The sequence below is a fragment of the Gracilinanus agilis genome, chromosome 2, assembly GCF_016433145.1.
Source record: "Gracilinanus agilis isolate LMUSP501 chromosome 2, AgileGrace, whole genome shotgun sequence".
In the NCBI taxonomy this organism is placed as follows: domain Eukaryota; kingdom Metazoa; phylum Chordata; class Mammalia; order Didelphimorphia; family Didelphidae; genus Gracilinanus; species Gracilinanus agilis.
The window spans coordinates 552,583,853-552,598,662 of record NC_058131.1 but is presented as its reverse complement, the minus strand read 5'-3'; the positions used below and the strand labels follow the sequence as shown (position 1 = coordinate 552,598,662).

General features: G+C 38.3%; 1 protein-coding gene across 2 annotated transcripts in view; it reads left to right on the top strand.

The window, feature by feature from the left end:
- The window catches only part of RNF212B (ring finger protein 212B), a 79,318-nt gene that overhangs the window by 48,928 nt on the left and 15,580 nt on the right, over nt 1-14,810 (top strand). For both annotated transcript variants that reach the window (XM_044665249.1, XM_044665250.1), the window contains exons 7-11: nt 655-683; nt 1,162-1,208; nt 1,527-1,569; nt 1,954-2,014; nt 2,557-2,608. In XM_044665249.1, the coding sequence (XP_044521184.1) occupies nt 655-683; nt 1,162-1,208; nt 1,527-1,569; nt 1,954-2,014; nt 2,557-2,608 (232 nt within the window). The remainder of the gene's footprint in view (nt 1-654; nt 684-1,161; nt 1,209-1,526; nt 1,570-1,953; nt 2,015-2,556; nt 2,609-14,810) is intronic.

The following is a 14,810-nucleotide window of genomic DNA, read 5'->3' as shown; positions in this document are numbered from 1 at the left end:
AAAAAGAAGAAGAAAAAGACTTCACATACACCAAAATATTTATAGCAGCACTTTTTGTCATAACAATGGACTCAATGAAAAGTAGATACCCATTGATCTGGGAATGTGCAAACAAGTCATAGTACATTCATGCAATGAAATATTTCTGTGCTATAAGAAACAATGATTGTGAGGAATACAGAGTAGAATTGAAAGACTGAAAAATGAATCAGTGTGAAGTGAAGCAAAACCAGAAAGACAATATACATGACTGCAACAATGTAAATAGAATAACCACAAAATGATGAAAAATAAATGTTGCAGTATTTTAAAGAAAAAGTGGTACTTCCCTCTGTTCCTTTGCAGAGGGTATTGGGGAGAGAGGGAGAGGGAACTATAGTCCTCAGGTGCAGAACTTTGCAAACAACATTAGTTTTTATAAATGTATTGATTGATTTCCTACAATTTTCTTTTTTTTAAACAAAATTCTTTGTTATAAGAGATGGCTTTTAGGAAGGGAGAGGAAGAGTAATATAGGGGAAAAGCCAGGTAATATAAAAATAAAAGATATAAATAAAAATGTATTTTCAGAGACCTTCTGATAGATCCAAATCTACTGGCTAGGGACTCATCATCTAAATAAAACCTTCCTCACCTCTAAACTCTTTATTTCAGGAATCTCCTAGCCGATGCCAAGGAAGCAGGTCAGTTCCACAAAGAGATACCCCTGCTTTCCTTTGAAATGTACTTTCTTTGTTGTCTCCTAACAACTTATGCACATATTAACAATAGAAAATAATAGATAGATGATGATTTTCTGTTTTAGTCCTCTAGTATGGGGTCTTTGGAGAGAAATGTGGAAAGGGAAGAGTAAGAAATCTATGATGAAAAATCTAAGAAGTACATGACTTGCCTAGATTTTCTTCCATATAAATTCTAGGGAAACTTATACTTTATCTAGGTAGTTGGAAAGAAAGGGGAATCTCTCCCAGAGAAAAGGAATTTGCCCTGAATCTTTTGACACCTTAGACAGTAAAATGAGAATATCTCTAACTATTGAATAGTTTGTAGTCCGGAAGTTTGCTGCTTTGCTCTATCAGTTCCTCTGTTTCACTTATTTTATGTGTTTAGAAACAGCAATTCTTTGCTCACTCTTTTTTTTTTTTCTTTGTTTTTCTACAGGTCTATCACACCCCGGCCAGTAGGCATCACTTCCCCATCACAATCAGGTAGATAGCATATTATTACTTACCCAGACTGGTGAAGTGAATAAGCACATTTTCCAAGTCCACTTTGAAATTGAACACCATTCTAAGTGAGGTTAGGTTTTTCTAGGAGGAAGGCAGTTTCACCTGAAAAGCAAAGCTTAGGATTCACACATTTTATATATAGATGAGAAAGAAACAGAAGTATTGGTAGACTCACCTTACACAGGCACACAACTGGAGCTATTTAATATCTAATAAATTATACAAGCCAGACAAGAAAGCATAGGGCAGGGAGCATTCATGATCACAACTGTTCCATAGTTGCACTTTTTTTTCCAGTTACTCCACGAACCACTTCCCAGAACAGCAACCAGGTGGTCAGGTGAGCTGAAGGGCAACTGGATGTAGATTGATACTACTAACTGATGGGTGGGTGGTTGGGGGTAAAAAGGACCACAAAAGTATGCTGAGTTTAAAATAAAAAGGTATGGTATGGGGACAGCTAGGTGGCTCAGTGGATTGAGAATCAGGCCTAGAGATGGGAGATCCTAGGTTCAAATCTGACCTCAGATAATTACCAGCTGTGTGACCCTGGGCAAGTCACTTAACTTCAATTGCCTAGTCCTCACCACTCCCTTGCCTTGGAAATGATACTCAGTATTGATTCTAAGAGAGAAGATAAGGGTTTAAAAAAAAAAAGGGTTAGGTGCATATGTGTTGTATCTACAGAAAGGTTTAATATTGCTTACTTTATCCTCTTTTATAGTCAGCCTTCTTCCTTGGAATCCATTCCATACAGGGTGTCTGGCTTTGGTAGCTTTGGCCAGGTGAGTACTCTTCATCCCCTCTCCCTGAAAAAAGTTCTACCACTAAGGGAAAATGGAAGGTCAAGGATATATAAAGTAGCAAAGCTCCATTTAGATTTAGGTATATATTATTGGCATCCTATCCTCAATCCCATTTTCCTTTGTTAATGAAGATATGGTGTTTGAGGCTGACTAAGGTGGAGGATTTAGGGGTTTGTACTAGTTTTGAAATCAGAAGAATTCTGGCTTTGTTACCTATGTAACCATGGGCAAATGACTTTCCCTTTTCGGGTTTACTCATTTGTGCTAGATTGTCTGTCAGATATCCTCCCAATTCTAAAAGATAAATGGGAGGAAATTAAGTTAGAGTATTTAAGTCAGGGTTTGAATCAACAACTCCCAATTCTCTTTCTTCAGAACCAACTAGAGTGTGGGATTCCTTGGTCTAGAGATAGTCACCTTGGAATAAAAGCAGTTTATTTATTCAAGTTAAAAGTGGGAGAAATGAAAGCCCAACAACTGGTATAATATGTTTGCTCAGCTGGTGTTTGTGATTTTTCCAGCAGGGGAACAGAGGCCTGCAGGGAAGAAATACTTCCAGGGAATCTTATACCGGTGAGAGTAAAGGAGGCCCCAGAGACAAATGTACTATGCAGAATTATCTATACTTCCTGAAAAACTCCCTTACAATAGAGCATCTTTCTTCAGGTTTTTAGAAGTAAACTCTCAGTTTCCAAAGAAAGATAATTTGGGTTTTTAAACGAAAACAAAAACAGCTAGGCAATTTAATCAATGAAAACCCACATTTGTTCATAATGGAACTGCTGAACACCTTATTTTGACCATAGGTGGCCACATTTCAAATAGCAACCAGGGGATGGCAGCAAAGGATAGAGAACAAGGGGCTTAATAGGCATTCCTTTGTTAACCAGAAAATTCAATGAGAGTCAAACATCTCAGCTTGACTGAAACACTACTTTAGCAGGGAAAATGAGTTATTAAATCTATTTCCTTTCACCACTAATTGGCGGAGATAGGATTAAACATACAGCCACTCTGTTTTCTAGCACATTAGCAAGTCATCAAAGAACATTGATCAGTGGGACCTGCCTCTTTCACTCGAGATAAATTGAGAATACCCCAGACCTTTCCATAAAGGTCAATTTCTGAAATTGAGGAAAGTTATTTTCCTTTCCCCATGCATTCTTTTGCTGTCTTTTCTAAGAAATAAAGCTGTTGCTAGTAATTATTAATAATTATACTCCGTGTGAATTAATCTCCAGTCCTTGCATCAGTTCTTTTGTCAGTCCATATAAATCCTCCTAGGTTTCTCTGAATCTGTCCCTTTCCTTTTTAATTAGGGCACAATAATATTCTATGGAATGCCATGGTTTGTTCAGCTACTCATTCCCCAAATATGGGTTTTCGCTTTGTTTCCATTCCTTCATTACAAGTGCTGCTATGAATATTTTTAAACCTGTGAGACCTTTCCCTCTCTTTGATGTCTTTGTAGTGTAAGTCTACTTGTGGTATAATTGGGTAAAAAGGTATGCCCAATTGAATACATTTTGGAAATAATTCCAAATTTTTTTCCAGAATGGTTAGACCAGTTTATAGTTCCACCAAAAATGCATTAGTGTGCCTGCCATTATTGTTTATGGGGTATGCATCTCGGCTACTTTGATGGGTTTGAGATAGAAAATCAGAGTTGCTGTTTTTTAAAAAATGATATTGTTTTTTCAAATCACCAAAAATCTGCCTCCTTTTCCTCTCACCCTGATACCTTCCCCACAATTAAGAATGAAAGGAAAACAAAATTCTTGTTACAAACATGTCTGGTCAAATAAAACAAATTTCAACATTGGCTATGTCCATAACACAATCTCATTCTGCACTCTTGAGTCCTTTACTTCTATGTCAGGAGCGGATAGTGTGTTTCATCATTTGTCCTTTAGAATCATGGTTGGTCCATTATGCTTATCAAAGTTCCTAATTCTTTCAAAGTAAGATTTTTTTAAAACCATATTATTGTCAATCTATAAAATGATTCGGGATCTTCTCTGCATTAATTCATACCAGTTTTCTAGGTTTCTCTGAATCCCCTCCATTATCCCCCCATATTTCTTCATCATTTCTTATAGCACAATAGTACCCCATCACAATTATATACCAAATCAAGCCATAAATAAATGGGCAAGGGACATGAATAGGCAATTTTCAGATAAATAAATCAAAACTATCAATAAGCACATGAGAAAGTGTTCTAAGTCTCTAATAATTAGAGAAATGCAAATCAAAACAACTCTGAGGTATCACCTCACACCCAGCAGACTGGCTAAAATGACAGCAGGGGAGAGTAATGAATATTGGAGGGGATGTGACAAAATTGGGATGTTAATGCACTGCTGGTGGAGTTGTGAATTGATCCAACCATTCTGGATGGCAATTTGGAACTATGCCCAAAGAGCGCTAAAAGATTGCCTACCCTTTGATCCAGCTATAGCATTTCTGGGTTTGTACCCCAAAGAGATCATAGGGAAAAAGACATGCACAAAAATATTTATTGCTACACTCTTTGTGGTGGTGGCAAAAAACTGGAAAACGAGGGTATGCCCTTCAATGGGGGAATGGCTGAACAAATTGTGGTATCTGTTGGTAATGGAATACTACTGTGCTCAAAGGAATAATAAACTGGAGGAATTCCATGTGAACTGGAATGACCTTCAGGAATTGATGCAGAGTGAAAGGAGCAGAGCCAGAAGAACTTTGTACACAGAGACTGATACATTGTGGTAAAATCGAATGTAATAGACTTTTGTACTAGCAGCAATGCAATGACCCAGGACAATTCTGAGGGATTTATGGAAAAGAACACTATCCACATTCAGAGGAAGAACTGCAGGAGTGGAAACACAGAAGAAAAACAACTGCTTGAACACATGGGTTGATGCGGATATGATTTGGGATGTAGACTCTTAATGACCACCCTAGAACAATTATCAATAATATGGAAATAGGTCTTGATCTATGACACATGAAGAAACCAATGGAAATGTGTGTCAGCTAAGGGGAGTAGGGAGATGAGGGGAGAGAGAGCAAGAACATGAATCATGTAACCATGGAAAAATTTTTTCTAAAAAACAAAACAAAATAAAAAACAAACAAAAAAAACAATTATATACCAAAATTTGTTCAGTTATTCTCCAATTCATCCCCCCATATTTCTTCATCATCTCCATCATTTCTTATAGCACAATAGTATCCCATCACAATTATATACCAAAATTTGTTCAGTCATCCTCCAATTCATGTACCCCTTCAGATTCCCATTTTTTACCATCTCAAAAAGAGCAATATTTTTGTACATCTTTAGAGTTTATTTTGCTTAGGACTCATCTCTCCCTTAATTTTACCCTCCCTCTATTTCCATCTTCTGCTTTCTTCCCTTTCCCTACCATTTCCTTATTTATTGAATTACTATACTCAACTCTCTGTGTGTATATTCTTCTATCTTTTGACTAGTTCAGATGAGAGTTTCAGGTATGTGCTGCTCCCCTCACCCTGCTCCTTGTTGTTTATATAGAAGTATACTTCCATACCTTGATTATTAGAGAGAATTTTCTTGAACTTTCCTATCCTTTCCCTTCATTGTATTCCTCTTACTATTCTTTTAAGATCATCAGTGCAAAGCAGAACCACTCCCAGGTCCTCAGTCCCCAAGGCCTCAGAGCATGATAGGGTTCAGAGGGGACATATGTATAATTTCCTCATATTTAAATGTAAGCAGTTTATCCATGTTTTGTATCTTATGATTATTCGTTCATGTTTACCTTTATGGCTTCCTTAACCCTTGTGCTTTAACTTCAAAATTTGTATGAAGGGGCAGCTGGGTAGCTCAGTGGATTGAGAGCCATGCCTAGAGACTGGAGGTCCTAGGTTCAAATCCGGCCTCAGACACTTCCCAGCTGTGTGACCCTGGGCAAGTCACTTGACCCCCATTGCCTACCCTTACCACTCTTCCACCTATAAGTCAATACACAGAAATTAAGGGTTTAAAATAAAAAAAAAAAAATTGTATGAAGCTTTGTTTTTTTCTTTAGAAATATTTGGAAGTCCTCTATTTCATTAAAGATCCATCCCCCCCCCCCCCGTAGTCTTATCCTTAGTTTTACTTTATAAATTATTCTTGCATATAAACCTAATATCCTTTCCCTTCTAGAATATAATATTTAGTTCTCTAGAGTGGTGGTACTTGATTTCCCCCCCCCCCACCGGATTCTTTCAGTATTTTTTCCCCCTTTGATCTGTAAGTTCCAGATTTTGGCTATAATATTCCTGGGCATTTTCATTTTGAAGTTTCTTTTAGGAAGTGACCAGTGTTTTCTATCTATTTCCACTTTGCCTTCTGGTTCTAAGATATCTGTATATTTTTCTTTTGATTTCTTGAAATGTGAAGTCTATGTTCCTTTATGATCATAACTTTCAGAATCCATAATTCTGAATTTTTTCTCCTCAGTCTATTTTTCAGGTCAATTGTTTTTGCTACAAAATATCTTACATTTTCTTCTTTTTTTAAACTGTTTTAATCTTTCTTGTTATCCCATGGAGTCATTAGCTTCTATTTTTATCCATTCTAATTTTCAAGAAGGTTGACTTGGGCAAAGTTTTATACCTGTTGTACCAAGCTATTCCTTACTACTTTTTTCTTCCTTAGCTCTCATTTCTTTTCCTAATTTCCCTCATCTTATCTGTAACAGCATTTCTTTGACCTTTTTAAAATTCTTTTTTGTTAATTTTTAAATTTTTATTTAATTAATTTGGAACATTTTTCCATGGTTACAGGATTCATTCATGTTCTTACCCTCCCTTCCCTCTACTCCTTCCCATAGCTGACGCACAATTCCACTGGGTTTTACATGTGTCATTGATTAAGACCTATTTCTATATTATTGATATTTGCATTAGGGTGATCAATTAGAGTCTACATCCCCGATAATATCCCCATTGACCCATGTCATTAGGCAGTTGTTTTTCTTCTGTGTTTCTACTCCCACAGTTCTTCCTCTGAATGTGAAGGGCGTTCTTTCTTATAAGTCTCTCAGAGTTGTCCTGGATCATTGCATTGTTGCTAGTAGAGAAGTCCATTACATTCAATTTTACCACAATGTACCAGTTTCTGTGTATAATGTTCTCCTGGTTCTGCTCCTTTTCTGCGTCAGTTCCTGGAAGTCATTCCAGTTCACATGGAATTCCTCCAGTTTATTATTCCTTTGAGCACAATAGTATTCCATCACCAACAGATACCACAATTTGTTCAGCCATTCCCCAATTGAAGGGTATACCCTTGTTTTCCAGTTTTTTGTCACCACAGAGAGCCTAGCTATAGATATTTGTGTGCAGGTCTTTTCCCCTATGATCTCTTTGGGGTATAAATCCAGCAGTGGTATGGCTGGATCAAAGGGTAGGCAGTCTTTTAAAGTTCTTTGGGCATAGTTCCAAATTGTCATCCAGAATGGTTGGATAAATTCACAACTCCACCAGCAATGCATTAATATCCCATTTTGCCACATCCCCTCCAACATTTATTACTTTCCTTTGCTGTCATGTTAGCCAATCTTATAGGTGTGAGGTGGTACCTCAGAGTTGTTTTGATTTGCATTTCTCTAATTATTAGAGATTTAGAACACTTTTTCATGTGCTTATTGGTAGTTTTGATTTATTTATCTGAAAATTGCCTATTTATGTCCCTTGTCCATTTAACAATTGGGGAATGGCTTGATTTTTTTGTAAAATTGATTTAGCTCCTTACAAATTTGTCAGAGGTTTTTGCTATAAAGATTTTTTCCCAATGTGTTGCTTCCCTTCTAATTTTGGTTGCATTGGTTTTGTTTGTGCAAAACATTTTTAATTTAATGTAATCAAGATTATTTATTTTACATTTTGTAATTTTTTCTAACTCTTGCTTTGTCTTAAAATCTTTCCTTTCCCAAAGATCTGACAAATATACTTATTCTGTGTTCACCTAATTTACTTATAGTTTCCTTCTTTATATTCAAGTCATTCACCCATTCTGAGTTTATCTTGGTGTAGGATGTGAGATGTTGATCTAGACCTAATCTCTGCTATATTGTTTTCCAATTTTTCCAACAGTTTGTCAAATAGTGGACTTTTGTCCCCAAAGCTGGGCTGTCTAGGTTTATGATAGACTGATGACCTTTTTTTTTTTTTAATTTGAATTTGTGCTCAAGGTATGTATTTTTCTAAGACTTTGCTTATGATTTGTAATCATTCTTTTCTTCTGGGTTTGTGTCTTAAGTGTCCTCGTCACCATCATAGTTTTTTGTGGTAAAAAATTTATTTTTGTTTGCTCATTCTTCTAGCATATTTACTGACTTGAGACTTGGACTCAAGTTAGGACTGTGCTGTGCACTTATGAAGAGAAGATCTGGGTTATTCGTGTTACTGCTATCTTAGGATATTGAATTTGGTATTATTTCAGGTTCCTGAAGACAGCTTAGGCTGGGGACTCACAAGCTTTTAGTGCTCCTAAAATGATCTAATCTAGGTCAAAGTCTGTTTGGTGGCCTCCTTGACTGAACTCTGAAATTTCCTGACCAGGGTTTGGCCTGAGTAATTGTACACTGCTGTTGGACTCTGCCACAATAAGCCAGTTGGGAATCTCTGCTGGTTCAGTCATAGAATTGCAAGCTCCCTATTAGACTGAGATTCCTGCCCTGGTTATCCCTTTGTAGGCTTCAGACTTGGCTATAAGTTGGAGCTGAGATCCTGCTCAACTCTAGATGTCTGATCTACGCTAATACAACTTGTTTCTTTTTTCTCCCCCAATTACATTCAAAAAACAATTTCCAACACTTTTCAAAGAATACTGAGTCTTGAATTCTCTCTCCCTCCCTTTTTCCCAATGTCCTACCCGCTTGGAGATGGTAAACAACCTCATTTAGATTTTGAAGGTACAATCATGTAAAACATTTTCCCATATTAATCCTTTTGTAAAAGGAAACTCAGAAAAAAAATTCAGAAAATGAAAAAAGTTTGCTTTGGTGTGGATTCGGACTCAGTTCTTTTTCTCTGGAAGTAGATGGCATTTTTTATCATGAGTCCTTCGGATCAGTTTTGGTTCATTGTGTTGCTGTGAATAGCTGTTAGTTACAATTGTTCATTGTAAAGTATTCCTGTCACAATACAATGTTTTCCTGGTTCTGCTTATTTCATTCTGTTTCAGTTCGTGTAAAATTTTCCAGTTTATTCTGAGCTCCTCCTGTTTGTCATTTCTTACAGCACAATAGTATTCCAATACAAGCATTTACCATAACTTAATCAGCCATTCCTCAATCGATGGGTATTCCCTCACTTCCAAATCTTTGCCCCTCTAAAAAAGAGCTGCTTTAAATATTTTTGTATACATAAGTCCTTTCCCTTTCTATTTGTTTATCTCTTTGGAATACAAACCTAGTAATGATATTTCTGGGTCAAAGGGTAGATACCGTTTTTATAGCCCTTTAGGCATAGGTCCAAATTGTTCTCTTGAATGATTGAATCATTTCACAAATACTCCCCTCAGTAATGCAATAATGTCCAGCTTTCCCCTCCAAATTTTTCCTTTTCTGTTATAATAGCCAATCTAATAGGTATGGGGTGATATCTCAGAGTTGTCTTAATTTGCATTTCTCTAAGTAATAGTGATTTAGAGCATTTTTTGTGTGACTCTAGTGTGGCGCAGAAGGTGCAAATCAACCCTGCAAAGCCTTACTGCAGAATTTCTGACAGTTGAAAAGGGTTTAGAACCCCGACTAGAGGCATTTGATCCTGGAGACTCGATGAGAGTAGGAGGGTCAACTGAGCTCGGTCTTTGGACTGAAAACCTGACCTTGATTCTGCAGCTTTTCTCTTAAGATTTGTAGCTTAGCTAATTCCTCTGGATCTCTCTGACCTTCCCTGTCCCAGTCATCATTTCCTTTCCTGAATTTCCTGTGGGTTTTTGGAAGAAGGGTGGATCTGGGTGGTAGCATTCAAACTTTGTAGACTTAGTTTCCAGGTAGTCAAGTAGGGCTTACCCTTGATACAAATTATCTTCTGAATCATTGTATGCAACTTTCCTAACCTTAAAGGCAACAAAACCTCCTGAGACTGAGTGAGGCAGGTCTTTTCTCAGTCTTACATTCCTGTGTCCCTCCCCCACCTGAAGCTTCTCCCTAGGCGGTTGTTAGAGATACCTTGTATCCCTCTGTCCTTTACAATCAACCCTGAAACTCAATAAACCCTGTTTGTCACTTAATCAAACCTTTGGCTAAATCATTGGTTGATTGATAAAAGAGGGAGAAGGGAAGAAAGGAATAGTATTCTCTCTGGGTCCTGAGAGGAGTTGGAGGCATCCATTTTGGAGGAAATGGTAATCCCTATACTTCCTCTGGACTCTTGTGAACCTAAGAAACTGACTAGAAAGCCCTCTAGTCAGTTTCAAGCCATTTCTGGCTGGCCCTAACCTTTGTCTGTAGAAGTGCCCTTCCTACCTAGAGGGCTCAGTCTGTTTCCCTTCAGTGTCTCTGTCTCAAACCTGTGTACCCAGTCTGTGTCTCCCTGCTGCAGCTGCCTGCCCAATTACCTCATCATCTCCCCTTGCCACTCATCCTACTTCATCATCTCATATTCCCCAAACTCAGTCATTCCCTTACCTCTCCTACCACCTCAATTTACTACCTCCACCATTGTACCCTCCTTTCTCACCTTATTGATTTAGGGACCCACAAACCCCATCCATTGTGCCTTATCTCCTATTACAACTCCCTTATCACCCTACCTGCCTTAATCCCTTTATTACAACCTTACCTGCCTTTAGTCCCTTATTACAACTTTACTTGTTTAATCCCCTTATTAAACTAGAGAGCTTTAATCACTTTGAGAACTTCCTGTTCCTGACCATTTATCAGCTGGGGAATGACTTGTATGGTTTTTTTTTAACCCTTAACTTCTGTGTATTGGCTCCTTGGTAGAAGAGTGGTAAGGGTGGGCAATGGGGGTCAGTTGAGTTGCCCAGGGTCACACAGCTAGGAAGTGTCTGAGGCTGGATTTGAACCTAGCACCTCCTGTCTCTAGGCCTGACTCTCAATCCACTGAGCTACCCAGCTGCCCCGACTTGTTTGTTTATATATTCCAACTCTTTGTATTTGAGAAATGAGGCTTTTATTAGAGATTTGTAAAAAAAATTGTAACATTATGATTATTGTGTATTATTTCCTATCCTATTTATCCCTTGTTTAGTTTCTGACCTCTGCCTCCCCAGTTTTCCTTCTTTTCTATCAGCTTCACTCCTCGTCTCTTATCCCCTTCCCCTCCTTTTTTCCTGTAGGGTAAGATAGCTTCCTATACCTTATTGATTGTATATTTTCTTCTCTTTTTAAGAATAAGATTCACATGTTCTCCTCCCCACCTCCCCCATTTTTCCCTTCTACTATGAACTTTCTTTTATACCTCTTTTATGTGCAATAATTTGTCTCATGCTGTTTTTCCCTCTTCCCTCCTCCCAATGCATTCCTCTTTCTCATGCCTTAATTTAATTTTTATATCATCCCATATTATTCAACTCATATTTTCCTTTTGTCTATGTATACTTCTTCTAACTACCTTAATAATGACAAAGTTCATTGGTGTTATAAGAATCATCTCCCCATGTAGGATATACACAGTTTAATCTTATTAGATGTCTTTTGATTTCTCTTTCCTGTTTACCTTTTTCTCTTGAGTCTTATATTTGAGAGTCAAATTTTCCATTCAGCTCTGGCCTTTTCATCAGGAATGTTTGAGAGTCCTCTATTTCATTAAATACCTATTTTTTTCTCTTGAAGGAAAATGCTCAGTTTTGCTAGGTAAATGATTCTTAGTTGAAGTTCTAGCTCCTTTGCCCTCTGGAATATCATATTCCAGGCCCTTTGATCCTTTAATGTAGAAGCTGCTATGTCTTGTGTTATCCTGATTGTGGTTCCACAATATTTGAATTATTTCTTTTGGGTTGCTTGCAGTGTTTTCTCTTTGAATTGGGAATTTTGGAATTTTGCTATAATATTTCTGGGAGTTATCCTTTTGTCTTCTTTCAGGAGGTGTTCAGTTGGTTCTTTCAATTGCAATTTTACCTTATGGTTCTAGAATATCAGGGCAGTTTCCCTTGATTTCTTGAAAGATGATGTCTAAGCTCTTATTTTTTATTGTGGCTTTTGGGTAATCTAATAATTCTTAAATTATCTCTGAGTTCATTTTCTAGGTCTATTGTTTTTCCCATGAGATAATTTCACATTTTCATCTATTTTTTCATTCTTTTGACTTTGTTTGATTTTTCTCAATGTCTCATGGAGTTATTAGTTTCCATTTGTTCAATTCTAATTTTTTAAGCAATGATTTTCTTGAGTGAGTTTTTGTATCTCCTTTTCCATTTGGCCAGTTCTACTTTGTAAATAGCTCTTTTCCTCAGTTAATTTTTGTACTTCTTTCCCCAAAGAGCCAATTCTGACTTTCAAGAAGTTTTCTCTTCAGTTTATTTTTATGTCTTTCTCCATTTGGCTAATTCTGTTTTTTAAGGTATTAATTTCTTCAGTATTTTTTTTGCCTCCCTTATCAAGCTGTTGATTCGTTTTTCATGATTTTCATGTATTACTCTCATTGCTTTTCTCAGTTTTTCTTCTACTTCTCTCATGTGATTTTTAAAATCCTTTTTGAGCTCCTCCATTAATTCTTTTTTGAGCTTGAGAGCAAGTAATACTTTTCTTGAAGGTTTTGTATGCAGCAATATTAGCTTATTGGCTTCTTCTGATTTTGAGTCTACCCTATCACCAAAATAACTTTCTATGTTGAGGGTTTTTTGTTGTTGTTTGTTTGTTTGCTCATTTTCCTGCCTTTTTCTTGTTTAAAAAACTGTTAAAATTGGTCTCCAACTCTGGTGAAAGGAGCAGTGTTCCAAGGTTCAGTTTCTTTGTGCAGCTATCTTCAGAACTGGCAGTGGGAATTGTTCTGCTTTCAATTCTTCCATGGTGGTATGATAAAGGGAGAAGTGTGTTTAATACTCTCCCAGTCTAGGCCTGGTCTGCGAGTAACCCTATGTACTCTTTTACTCCTTGGAACTGTGACTATGACTCTGCTCCACTGTGGCTGCAAATACTGGTGTCTGCTGGTGCTCTTCCTCACTCTGTGACTAAGTCCCAGAGCTACCACTTGGTTCTGTCTATGAATAGAGTAACAAGAAGCTTGCACCCAGAGCCAGCAAAAGGACCCCTGTAATCTTCTTTTGTGAAGTTGTTTAACCTGCCTCCCTTACCATTTGTGGCTGAGAGTTGTGGGAGCCTTGGCTGCTGCTATAGCTGTGTCCAGAGCCTGTTGCACTGGTGTAGCCTGTCCTGGCATGCTGTGTTCCACCTCCACCCCTATGCATTAGATTCCTTGTTCCAGCCTTCTAAGTCATTTTGGGCTGAAAAATTACTTCACCTTGTTGTTTTGTGGGGGTTTTTGCCCCAGTATTCATTTTGAAGTGTTATATTATTGCTTTTTGGAGAATAATTTGATAGAAATCAGATGGATTCCTGTACCTTTTCTGCCATTTTGGCTCTACACAACTCATTTCTGAACTTACTCCTTACTTGATGTTCTACTACTCTTTAGTCCAGAATGCTAGCCCAGGTTACAGGGTCCTTTTCTCAATTTGCCCTAGATGTCCCTGCTGCTCTCCATCCAGCTAGGGTGACTAATATTAGGCCTTACTGTCCACCTTGATCCCTTGCTTCCATTTCAGTCTCCTTATGATTTATACCAGTGATGGTGAACCTGTTAGAGACCACGTGCCCAAACTACAACCTTCATGCCTCATGTGAGCTGCCTCCTTACCCTAGAGAGAGGAGGGAGGAAGGGCTCCCATTGGGCTGCTGAGCATAGGGGCAAGTGATGAGAGAAATGTCATCACACTCATGTGGAGAAGGATAGGGGAGCAGCCCCTTCTGGCACATGTGCCACAGGTTTCCCATTGCGGCTAGGGCATGCTGCTTCTCTTTATACTCTAGGACAGTGATAGAGGGGTGGGTGATATGAGAAATGTCCTCAGGTGTGTATGGAGAAGCATAATAAAGCAACTTTGAAGAAGAGAAAAACTAAAAGGTAGGCAGAGAATACTGGGGTGAGAGGGGAGCATAGCCAGCAGGAGGCTACACCAAGGAGAAGGAGCAAGTCAAGAGTAAGCCATACCTCCACACCCCACATCTGCTGTGTCAGGTTCTGAACCTGAGCCCACGACAAATATCCAGAAGCTGAGACCCTACCTGGGCAGATAGAGAAATAAGTCAGCATAAATCCCTTAAGGTTCCAAGTAAACCTAAAATGGGGTCTGGAATTCCAGCCCAGGGCAGTTTGTGCTGAAGCAGCCTGATCTGTGTGAGCCCAGAATGAGGCCAGGAGTCCCAGACAGTACCTGTGGTAAGGACATAGATCCCAGTGTGGGGTAGTTGGTGGACTCAAAGCTGGGCCCCCTGTGCCTCTTGTGAAAGGATCAAGGGCAAGGCAGTCTGCTGTATGCATGACCTTATCAAGCCCAGAGTAAGACCAAAATACCAAAATACCTAAGTCTGAAGTGAGAATTTCAGCCATCAGCAGTCTCAAGTGTTAATTGAATCAGCAGTGGGAGGTGACTCTCAGAGCTCCTAGCCCTCAGGCCATCATACCATCTTGGTAGAACTAAAACTAGCAGAAACCCAGAAATAAAGCTAAGGGTAGCATCAAGGAAGGACTGAAGCTTAAGAGAGTACCTTAACCTCTCAGAGGACAG